Below are 12,454 nucleotides of genomic sequence, written 5' to 3'. Positions count from 1 at the left end.
ATGTGCTGGGTTTTGTTGAGCTACTGTTGACAAATCCCATTTCGTGTGTGGACGCTCCACTAGATTTCTCAACAAAACCAGGGCTTTGCCAGGAAAACTCGCTAGTGTAACCATAACAAATGGGTCTTATAAAGGTGATTAAGTTAGTTCAATCACCATTTCCCAAGAGGGCAACTGAGTAACAGAGAGGTTAAGCAAATTGTCTACAACAACATAACAAGCCCTGGGAATAGAAAATTGCCCAACTGGGGCAGACCAGTGGTCCTTCTCAATCAGTATGCTGTCTCAGACAATGGTCAGTACCAGGTGCTTCTGAAGAAATTATATGATATCCCATAATGACACAAAGGACACAAAAATACACATCCTGTTACAGCAACGTTACCTAAACATGGGCATATCTAAGAACATAAGCTCATGTCACAAATTTTTAAAATGCTCCTAATATACCTACAGGGATAAAATTAAATCTATAAGTCTAAAATTAGGACCATTGGTACACTGCAGAAGCCCAAGGCAGTTTAAAAATCTGGTTTAGATTCTTTCGCTGGGTTGCTAAATAATATTGATCAAAAACATATCTAACTTTAACAAAACAAAACAGCTGTGATGTAGCACTTTAAAGACTAACAAAATGATGTATTTGGTGATGAGCTTTCATGGGACAGACCCTTGTCATCAGATCATTTTCTATTCCCATTGATCTGGTGAAGTGGGTCTGTCCCACAAAAGCTCATGACCGAATAAACCATTTTGCTTGATCTGATGAAGTGGGTCTGTCCCACAAAAGCTCATCACTGAATAAATCAATTTGTTAGTCTTGAAAGTGCTACTTTTCAGCTGCTTCGTTTTGTTGGAGTACAGACTAACACGGCTACCTCTCTGTTACTATCTAACGTTAGTGTCTTTAAATTGTTGTATGCCTAAAGCCTGTGAGAGCCACTGAAAGGGCTTGCAGCACAAAAAGGCAGTGAGAGGGAAACCCCAGAACATCAGGAAAACAGTTCAGATGAAGCAAGAGAACTCACAGTATCACCATCTGCTTCAGGTACATTTAAGTAGGAGCATTTCCTGTCAGAGCCTTCAGGAAAGTTCTTTCAGGAAGACAGTGCAAAGGTCAAAAGAAAACAGCATTAGATAGCTGCAGTAAGAATTCAGAAAAACAGTGACAAACTCTATAGGCTACACAGGTGTGTGGACTAGAGAGATGCTGTTAACCCATAGTGATATAGTACTTATAGCAGAAGAGCTGTAAGCTGTAACTAAAGCCCCCTCCAATAATGAATTGCATAATTGTGTGAGTGGAAAAAAGTGTCCCCTGCTTATCTGCTGTAATATAAGTTAGTTACAAATGAAGACAGAATCTGCTGTACCAAAGTAGCACCAAACAGATTAAATGAGAACACCAGCTTGTCAGATTAGGATTTTCATTTTGGTCCCTAACCTTGCATACTGCCAACAGACCCAGGTTGTCAGCAGAAGGGATTGAACCTGTGACCCAGAGGGGCTAAAGTCTTGTGCTCCACCACATGAACTAAAAGCTAGCTGCCGCTCAGCTAAGGCTGCAGAGCAGAAACTTCACTCTCCCTAGCACTAGGTCTCTGTGCCTCTGGGGTGACACCTGCTAACACTCAAGTCAACTCTGTACATGGATATTCCCACTGAACTTGGCGGTCTTGCCTGACCATTTAAGCATCCACATAATCATTTGCAGCACTGGGGCCTTCATAAGAAACTGGAATTGTGATTAGAACAAGCTTCTCTCTACACTTGTAGGTAGAGAGCTTAATTCTGTGGAGTTTTTATGGCTCCATGTGAAATGCAAACTTTTTTCTCATTTTACCTTTCATTATTCCTTTAAAATGGGACTCCAAATTTTGTGAAAAATGCAAAACATATTTTTTAAATTGAAGTATCATGAAAACCAGAAGCCCATTTCCCTCTTGCTGATGAAATACCTTAGCAAGACAGCTGAAGGGTGTCACCAACAAGGCCACAAAAGTTCAGAATTTGATCACCAGCTCCTCTTCTAACCCATGGAGGGAGAACATATGAAGCACAACTTAAGCTATAACCCCCCTGTGATATTACTGGTTGGGCCCTCCAAAACATCTTGCTAAAGTCCTGCGTCAAAGAAAGGAAATTAAGGACTGATGGGGGGTATTCTTGATACCTCAGATTTAAAAACAGGAAATGCTTCTCTTTTTTTGAAGAAAAAGTCTGACAGTAATTTTATACATCATCAAAGTGCTTTGGTTCTGTCTTGCTACCTGTGTGTTCTGTAGTGCAGTTCTGCTTTAACTCTAGAGTGGCACAGAAGTACTGCCTTCCAATCAAAACAAGGTATTGCAAATTGACTCAAACTCCTAGGCTAGGACTACTTTAAGTCACCATGCAATCAACAATCTGCACTTCTAATCAAATTTCTCTCTAGTTTCAATACACTTAGAGCTACACTTTCAAAGGTTGTTACCTAAGGTGCACTCCTAATATTTACACATTGATACCATTATGTACATAAAAAGAGGTTATTTACATTTGAATGAAATTATCCATTCTGTGCACGAAAATGTCTATTTACCCATGTAACAGAAGTGTAATAATGTAAGTGATAACCTTTGAAAATCTGTTCCTAACATGTTTATATTAAATCAACACATTGGAAAAAGGACTGTTCTTTGATGAATTTGAGCCATTCTTGAGCCTGTTGAGGAGTAAGAGAGGAATTGACATCACTAAAGCAGTCACAGTGGAATATGAAAACAGAAACTCCCTGCATTGCTAACAAACTATTCATAAAATCATAATGGCATGTTTAGAAAACATTTGTTAACTGAGATATTTCACTTCTTTTAATAAAACTGCTTAGCGCTGAGGGATTTACACTGACAGTTGTGTTAAATATGATAAATGTTGCTGTTTAAAGAAAACACACTCATAATAATTGTAAGTTGCAAATACCATTAAGAGTATTAAAGAGTGCTGAGCTTAATTTCGCTAAACACCTGAGCCCTGTATTTATTAGCTTAGTATTTTACATTTTACTGGTAAAATATAAGGCATTGGAACAAGGAAAAATTCTGATGCACTGGTCATGGCAAGTTACGTCCAATGGAGGAAGCCATGAAAAATAGTCTCTCTCCACATTTAGCCATAATACCGTGGTTTTGATTTTCAGAGTAACTAAATCTGTACATTCTAATCTCCTTACTCAGGCTTCCTTAAATTAGGGTTTATTTTGCATTTAAAGTATTATTTTGTGCCACAGTGCAGTAATTAGTAAAATCATTATTGGAGGCCAAAATTCAGCAACAAGCACATTTCTTGCAGCATTTGTACAATATTAAAGAATAAGATGCACAGAATATACTGAATAAAATCAGAAATGCATGAATATTAGAGGTAAGGAATATTAGCAATGATATAAACTCAGAATAGGTCAAAAGAGACTGGTAAAACTGATTCACTCCAGGGGGGAAGAAAAGCTTCTTGCTGATAAAGGTTTTCCATTAGCATACCATGCAGTGATTTTAATAAGCATGCTGGGATGGATATGAAGGGGGAAGGTGCACTCCAGGCATGAGATCATCTCAACTCCATTGCAACAGGAAAGCTGCATTTAGATTACTAGAAAGGTCAAAAGGAATCCATACAGAAAAACAAAACTTGGTGCTGAAAGCGCCATGAAAAATGTTCATTAATGCAGTTGCCAACTAAGGGCCCTTACCAAGAGAGGTCCAAGCACCTGCAACTCGGTGTTCAGAACAAGGAAAGAAATTAACCTATAAAACCGATAGACTAGTATGCCTTTGATGTTGGCAATTAGTCAAGCTTGACCTTTGTTAGGCGTGTGTAATTCAATTGATTTGGATTCAGTTACAGTTGTTTACTAGGGGCTGATTTGAACAGAAATAACCAAGTCTCTTAATTCTGATTCCTTGGAATCCTTGGGACCCTGGAATACAGGTTTGATTTTGCCCTTTCTCCTTCCAAAGCAAGCAGAATTCTATAATGACAACTGAATGCACATGCTTTTCAGAGTTGACCTTTAAAGGAATTCCTCTCTGCTTTGTGTGGGGAGTTGAAAATACAGTACCATAAAATAAAATTAATGTCCTAGTGTCACGGCCCAACATCTACCTTTCCTTTACCAGTGTCCTAATCACTAGTTCACCATGCGGCTACCTTCCATCCCAGAGACTGCTTCATCTCACTGGCACTGTGTATTTCCCACAAGCTTGGGTCTGACGGAAGTAATCTGGCACAAGATGTAACGGAGGGTGGGCAAGGATGGCTGTCTGACACGTCTACAGTCCCTTAATCCCTGGAGGTGCTGAGGAGTCAGTCAGAACCCAGGAGTTATTTATTACTTACTTATGGCTCTAATTTATGGTTGCCTGAAGTGCGCACCACTCACACCCCTTCCCACCAGCATGCCTCCTGTTTCAGGGAATATAAATTGATTGTGTAGAGTGGTTATGACAACTCCATACCATCTGGGATTCCCCTGCTCTAAGGGAATTCACATCTGGTCACTTAAGTTAAGGCTGCCTTACACTGCTGGAATAGCACAAAGCAGCTTTCTTAGATCTAAGGATCTGGTTCACCATCTATTGTTTGTGATGTGCCATGGGCATGAAATAGTTTTGCAGAAATAGGCTATGGTTAATCATGGAAAACAGAAATGCTTTCAGCAAACCTGATCCACCAAATCTACTCTATGCATATGAAATAACTTAAAATGCATGAGTCACATTTGGGATTATGTACTACAGAGAATGGACTGTGTAAGGAGTGTCCAGATCACCAACAGTACCAACTCCATATAAGTTATAATGCTACCGTCACACGATGCAAATGCATATATTGAAAGCATTTGTAAATTGCCAGGAATTGAAAAAGAGGCTCAGTTTTTTCAAAGTGAGCCCAACCACTCAGACCCACCTCAAGGGCTGCAATGAGAATAAAGGAAAGACAGAACAAGGTGGGCTTCTGTTCCAGTGAAATGAAGAAGTTTTAAGTCAACCATTTCACTAGGCTAACACTGAAAAGCTGAACGTGTTACACACTATAAATCCCTGTTTTTAATCCCTCCGGGGATAGGCCTGGTAATCTCACTTCATCACTTAAGAGGAGTAGGAGAACAATGGCTATTGTTTACTCTCTTCCTTCTAAACTACAGACAAGATCCCACTCCTTCAATTATCAAATGAATATCCTTTCAGCCATAAGGATAAAATGTGTCTCTATTTCCTTCCCAATTCCTCAGAACGTAGGCATTTTCCACTGCCACTCTTTAGCAGAACTATAAAAAGGAATCAAATCTAAGCATTTTTTTCCTGCTGTTTGGCTCAATTTCAATAAATATAGATATTTGCTATCCCCAGTACATTGTGAATTTTTTTTTAACTTATTAATTGGCTGGTGTGACAGGAGCAAGAAGTCAGGCATAGTAGATGAAATCATACATTCTTCTGATAACAGAACTATCACTTCACATGACAGAGGACTTTCTTTTAAAGCCAAGTTATGTCCTGATATCAGTACCAAGATTTGCTAATTTTGACAGAGCACCTAGACTCATTAGATGTTTCCGGTTTCCTAGTCTATTTTTTTACCCACGTTGAAATGTTGCACGGTTCACATACAGCATGTGGTAAACAGACCACAGTTAACATTAACATCTGTTAAGAGCCTGAAATGGAGTGCGCCCTCCACACCTTCTTTGAATCCGCTTCAAGGGGAGGGCACTCAACTCCTTGTGCACAGTGCTCAGCTCCTGGAGCTCAGGCCCCAAGTCATTAGTGTGCAGGGAGGGCAGCTACACTGTAAATAACAAATGGATCTTTGCTTCAGCACAGGGGGCCGAGAATGGGATTTTAGCTTTAGAGAGAAGAATACAATAAAACACAATAAACAGAAAAACCACCAAGAAGTCAAAGTTGCAGTAGAAAAGGAGGTTGGGATATGAACTATTACAAGAAATGTCTACTGAACTAAATGGAATCTCAATGTCTGTTCTGTATCATTAGCCCACTTCTACTTCAGCAAGTAATGGTTTGCTTACTGAGAAAGAGTGAGGGAATTCTAGATGTTTTCCATTGGAGAACTTACGGTTGATAATCCGCTTGCCAACTGTCCACGATGTTTTAGATAATGAGAGGCTACAAGGTCATCCGCATCTTCCTCTATCTCCTCCAAGTAATCCTAACCACAATAAAACAGTCATTCAATTAGTGCAGGTCTGACTCCTTCCTTGGCTTTTATCCCATGTTTTTCTGTTTAAGGAACATTATATCAACACACCTCCCGAGCCCACATCTACAGAGAGTTTTGATTTACAATTTCTACAACTTTGCACAGTCACAAGTAGCACAGCAGAAAGAAATGGCACTCCTGGTTCACTTTTCAGCTGTTTTAAAACAGTAGAACCTCCAGACTTCTGTATCCTCTGCGTAGGAAATGGATTTTTATCTTACAGGGTGAGGCACCTGAATTATCCCGAGTACTACTATTACAGTGAGATACATTCACACAGGGCTATTTTGGAGCTGGTACTTGCTGGTACTGAGTTCCAGCAGATCAGCTGTCCCAGCCATGGGATTGGCTTGGGGTGAGGAGCCAGCTGAGCACTGGCCTCTTATTCACTTATTTATTTGTAACACAAAAGCAGTGTTTTCTGTATGGCAGTATGGGCTGGTACACTGTACCAGCACCTCAGCAGCCCCAGCCAGGACCCCTGGCCAGGTGGTGGCGAGACCCCACCAGCCCTACAGCTGGGAGCCAGCCAGGGCATGGGGCTTCACCAGCTGCTCCAGCTCCAGGGACCTGTCTGGGGCTGGGGGAACCCCAGTAGTCCTGGGACTGGGAGGCCTGGGGGCACAGCTCTGCTGGTGGCTCCAGTCTCAGGGACCCAGCTGTGGGGCAGGGGTCCCCGGCAGCCCTGCAGTGGGGAGCCAGCTGGAGCAGGAAGCCCCACTGGCAGTCCCAGCCTGTGGGAAATCTGCCAGATGGGTGGAAGGGGCAGGGAACTGGCTGCACACTGGCTCCTCTTTTTTTTTTTTTTTTTAAACAAAAAGAACACTGCAAAAAAGGCACTGCCTTCACATATGTATTTAGATTTGGAGACAAGTGAGGCCTGGGGCTGACTCCCCACCACAGAGCCTGCACTCCCAAACAGAGTTGTTATCTCCTCATACTTCCCAACTCTCTGACCACGTCCTGAGCCACCTCCTGCATTCTAAATCCCTTGGCCCCACCCACACCACACTTCAGCTCCATATCGGTGCACATAGCCAAATTCATTCTGCCCACATATGGGAAAAACTAGAAGGAACATTGTTTTTGACTGATGCTCCGAGTCATAGTTTGGGACATTGAAACAAACACATTCTGCCACTGTCCGTGCTGAACACAGCTGTGGGATACACAGAAAAAACGCAGTTTCCTGAAAAATCAGCGTGAAAATTTTGAGGATTAAATACATGGTTCATTCTTCTTCAGCATAAAATTTTAATAAAGAAATTATATTTCCATTGGTTAATATATTTATTTATTTAAATTTTAGTATATTACCTAAATCTTATGCCTTAGGCACACACATAGAAACCACAATTTGTGAACCAAAAACTAAAACTAAGAGGCTTAACAGGAATGTTAGCTTTTGATAAAAAGAAAAAAACCCTGAAAGTTACTATCATATTAGATGAGTAGTGTAGGGACTTCAAAACAATGCCCACACTAGGAAGTTTTGTAGACAAAACTGGGGTTTATTGACAAAACTCACGTCACATCTACACACAAAATGCTTTTTGTCAACAGCGACTGTTAACGAAAAAGCCATGTAAATTCTCCGGGGGCCCCCTTGTTGACAGAGCAGATCAAAAGATTGATCCACTTTTCTGTGTGGACACAATCTGTTAACAGAAGTTTTGTTGGAACATCTCTTCCAACAGTAACTTCTGTAGACAGATGCTTCTAGTGTAGACATAGCCTGAGGGTTTTAACAAGCATTATCAAAGTTATTACCTCAGAATTTCAAAGCTACTGCCGTTAGCTTGTGCAACCACTCTGGAGAAATTCAAATGCCACCCAGCTGACTAGTGGAGCACCCATAGCCAGGTTTTATGTTTCTATTGGCAGTGCACATTCGCACGTACCTTGGTGCACATAAAAATGTATTCCACACACAGATGGAAGAGATGAGAGGGAGCACTGGTGGCGACTGGGCATGCAAGGAAGTGTGGGGGTTAGAATCGTTAACATGTGCCAATGCATTCCCCCTCATTGCATGGGCAACTTAATTTCCAACAAAGAGTACGTCTGGCTACTGCTAGCAAGGAGCAATCCAGATAGACAGATAGCTTGGCTCAAGCAAGCATGCTAAAAATAGCCACGCAGATGCTGTAGCACTGCTAGAGGCCCAAACTAGCATTTGCGTTCAAATCTATGGCTCCAGGTAGGCTAATAAACTTAAGCAGACACCCATGCTGTTATGTTCACACTACTACTATTAGCACACTAGTTCAAGCCTGGATAGCATGAAACTGCCTACAGAGCTCACTCCCACGGTGATGTACATATATCCACAGAGGGCTACATCCGTCACAGGTATGAATCAAGGTAGCTCCCTTGATTTACTGTCTCTACACTGACTTCAGTGGAGCTACACTAATTTGTCCCTGCTAAGAATCTGGCACAGAAATAGGCAGACTTATCCAAAGGAGGTGTTCTCGTCTCCTTCCAATGGAGGGATTATTTAGAAAGAGCAAAAAGAGACATAGCCAGAATTATTTTCTTCTTCAGAGTTACATACAGTACCTCTATAATGTAATAAGAAAGCTAAACATTTTTGATTGTCTAGCAAATAAATGTGGTATAAAAGACTTAGATCAACATTTTCAAACTTCGGTGCCTAACTATAGCCTTAGGCATCTAATTTCAGATAGCAACACAAATATTTTGGCCGTCTCTTCCTCCTTGCCCAAAGAACTATGAAAATCTAACCATTAAGTTCTTTAACACACCTTTAACACAGACTGTCAGCATGTTCCTGAAACCAAGAGACTACTGTGAAAGCTAACATTTAACTTCAGACTCTCACCTGCCCTCAGACCCTGTTCATTTTACACTACAGCAACTATGTTTCTCAAGGGTGCTACTGAAGCTCAGCCACAAAATTGGCTGCTGTTGCTTATTAAAGTTAGAAGTGGTAGGAGACTAAGTAATCTTCATTGTCTCTGTCAGGGTTATAAAAATACACCTAATGCAATTACTTCTCCTAAAATGGCTGAGGAAGAGGAGAACAGTGATCTGTGTCGACATAAAGTGGCTGAATAGGTGTTTCTTAATAGACTGCTAAAAACTAATTTAATTTGCTCTGATACACTTTTCAAATTGCTTGTTTTAATTCCCTACTTTTCCATGTTTTGACAGAAGAATTTGCTGTTGGCAATCAAAACACGTACAAACAGAGCGCGTCCTTTCAACTTCAGTGCAGAAACCACAATTGACTTCCCTCCAACCCCAACATGACGACGTATTCAGCTTCAAAAGTCTATTTGGAAATGGAAACCGAGATGCGCCATAGAGTCAGAGGAAGAAAAGACTCGTCAGTTCTCCAGTCCCTCTCCCTGAGGATGGAAGATAGTGCCCTATCAAAATCACTACCAGCTGATTGGCAGCAAGTGCCCTCCCTCACCCTTTCAGCCCAATTGATCCAGGCCAATGCTCCTCAACTGGGGTGCTGTGGCACACTGGTGCACTGTACGGTGGCACTTGGTGCGCCTCAGAGCCGCATGCCGGGAGTGCCATCCGCTGCTCTGCCCACATGCCCCACCGCTTGGTGGGAGAAGCGTGTGGCATCAGTGGTGGTGGTGGCAATGGCAGCGGTGGCTCTGGTGAGTTGCTGGCTTTGAGTTAGAGCAGGAGGGGGGCAGCGGGTGCCTGGCTCTGGAGAAGGGGTGAGGGAGTGGGCTGTGGGGGGCTGGGGTACCTGTCCCTGGGGGAGGGGATTGGGTTATATATATTTGGTGTTCTGTGAAATTATAGCCAGTGATGACATGTGCCATGAGGTGAGGAAAGTTGCTCAGCACTGATCCAGGCAACCTGCTTCTTGCCATCTACGCAGGACACCCACGCATACCCACCAACAGCAGTGGCAACTATCCGGGAACAAACTTCAAAGCCTAGCTAAGGGAGATGTTTAATTTTTTAACCTCCAGGAGCCATTTGCTCACTACCCGAGAGGTCCCTCACCTTGCCTCTCACCTTACACCACACACCTCTTTCAGGGAACCAAAAACATGGGAAAGGCCGCAACCTTCACCCCACAAGCACAACATTACTGGCTCTCCAGGTTCTTTGGGACTAGGGCTCCTGCAGCCAATGTTTCCCTCTTAGGTGCTTACATGTCCATTATCACTCAGGTATTTGAGCATCTCACAGCCTGGAGGGAACTTATTCTCATAACACCCTCATATGAAGCAGGGGAATGCTGGCAACCCCACGGTACAGCTAGGATACTAAGTGACTTGTCCACAGTGATATAGAAAGTCTGTGTCAAAAAAATGAACCTGGTGTATGTAGCTACAGGTGACAGAACATGACTGCCTTCTGAAAAGAGACGGACTAGATTATTACTGATAAACACAGTAGCAACCATGAGGCCCAATCAAGCTGGAGATCCTACTGCACTAAGTGCAGTACAAACACAGAGGCCTGATTCCAGCTCTGCAGAGCTTATAATCCAAGAAGACAAGTGAAATATGAAGTACGGTGGGGGAGAGGCATATAAGTCAAATACACAGAATTTTTACATATATTATATACACAGTAGAAAACTTTTAAAAATATTTAGAAAAACATAACACAAGAGCCCTAAAACCCCACCTGTCCCTCACACAACATTAACTGGATGATTTCTTAGAGGCACTGCAGCACACGTAGGACTTGGGTATATTTTGAGGAGGAAAGAAAAGAGGCTTATGGATCAGCTCAGGGAGGGAAATCTAGGTGTAGGGAGAAAACAAGCAAGTGGGCATGAAGATGACGTGAGAAGCTGAAAGGCAGCAGGCAATGACCGATCGCAATGGAGAGCAGAGACAGCAGGGTGATGTGTTGCAAGACTAGAACAGACAGAGAAGGACAAAGTTGAAGGGCTTTAATTCTGAGTATAAAACGTAGCATAAAATAAAAAAATCCAGTAAAGCAAGAATTAGTAAAAATATGAAAGGCGTAATGCTCCACATGAACGGCATTCTAAGGTAAGACTCCATCCACTTACAAACTAAAAAGCTCCCAGATGAATTGCTATTGTGTCTACCATAACTCCAAACAGATTTAACTATAGGTATGACTTGGAATCAATCCACACACATGCTTGGAATGTAACGTTGCTCCAGAATATCATTTGTTAACTGCCCACAAAATTCCTTGCAGCTAAGGAGCCTTCTTAACAAACATGCTCCTGAATGCATTTGTCTCCATTAACTCAACAATCTCCTACTCCTATTTTTAATATTATTGTAGCATGTAGTGTTTTACATTCTGCAGTGAATGCAGCACAAGAAGAGGCAGACTTAAATTTATTCACATCTGCGTTAACTTGTGCAGAACTAGGAGTTTAAAGATTATGCTGACTTCAGAAGTAACAATTTTTCCATCCAGTGAGCTGTAGTGTCAATTCTAACTCACCAGGTTCTGGTCTAAAGCTTCAGGTACAGATCTACTTCTTAAGCTTACAGCATCCTTGTTGTCTTCTGAGAAAGACACACTCAAATCTATCTCAGATCTGCTGATATCTGGAAAATAAAGGGGGAAAGAAAGATGTTTATTAGTATATAATTTATACACCAAAATACTATTATTTTCAAATGGTCACTTTTTGGTAGTTGCTTCACCTTCACCAGCAAAATGTTTTTTAAATCAACTCCAAAACATCTCCATCAAGGTATTTCTGGCATTTATCCAACCATGGTCTCTGAGAACCTTCAGCTGAATGATGGAAAAAATTTACCACAATATTCAGCTTTTTGTGTACCCTCCTTCTGTCAACAATATGGTTCTGTCACCTATGGGTCACACTATTCAGTCTTTGGCTTTTTTGAATAAGGCAACCTGTTTGGGTCATTATATCAGGGACAGAGGCACCAGGATGAAATGACACGTTCACACTGACTTCAGCATAGCAAAGAACAAACAAACAAAAACAAGAAACAGCATCCAAGTTTCAATGTTGAGTGAATGATGACACTGTGACCTGGGAACCCCATCATTATTTTGTCCAAGAGGTAATAAGATACTGTCATTGCCTCAACACACTGTCATCATGATATTCATTTAGCCCATGTCTTGTAATGTACCATTTGAAAACTAAGAACATGATGGCCATTAATGTCACTGTGAATTAATGGATACTCTCTGAGGTGTTCTGGAGTCTGTAAACAGACAAAGG

The 12,454-nt window shown here is 41.6% G+C and overlaps 1 protein-coding gene across 1 annotated transcript in view; it reads right to left on the bottom strand.

Moving 5' to 3' along the window:
• The window catches only part of SYTL5 (synaptotagmin like 5), a 150,347-nt gene that overhangs the window by 17,360 nt on the left and 120,533 nt on the right, over window positions 1-12,454 (bottom strand). Inside the window, exons 9-10 of the mRNA XM_074983396.1 lie at window positions 11,695-11,801; window positions 6,115-6,207 (exon numbers count right to left, since the gene is read on the bottom strand). Coding sequence (XP_074839497.1) covers window positions 6,115-6,207; window positions 11,695-11,801 — 200 coding nt within the window. The remainder of the gene's footprint in view (window positions 1-6,114; window positions 6,208-11,694; window positions 11,802-12,454) is intronic.

Source organism: Carettochelys insculpta, chromosome 1 (assembly GCF_033958435.1).
Source record: "Carettochelys insculpta isolate YL-2023 chromosome 1, ASM3395843v1, whole genome shotgun sequence".
NCBI classification, from domain to species: domain Eukaryota; kingdom Metazoa; phylum Chordata; order Testudines; family Carettochelyidae; genus Carettochelys; species Carettochelys insculpta.
The sequence above is the reverse complement of the archived record's forward strand: the minus strand, read 5'-3'. Positions and strand labels throughout refer to the sequence as shown.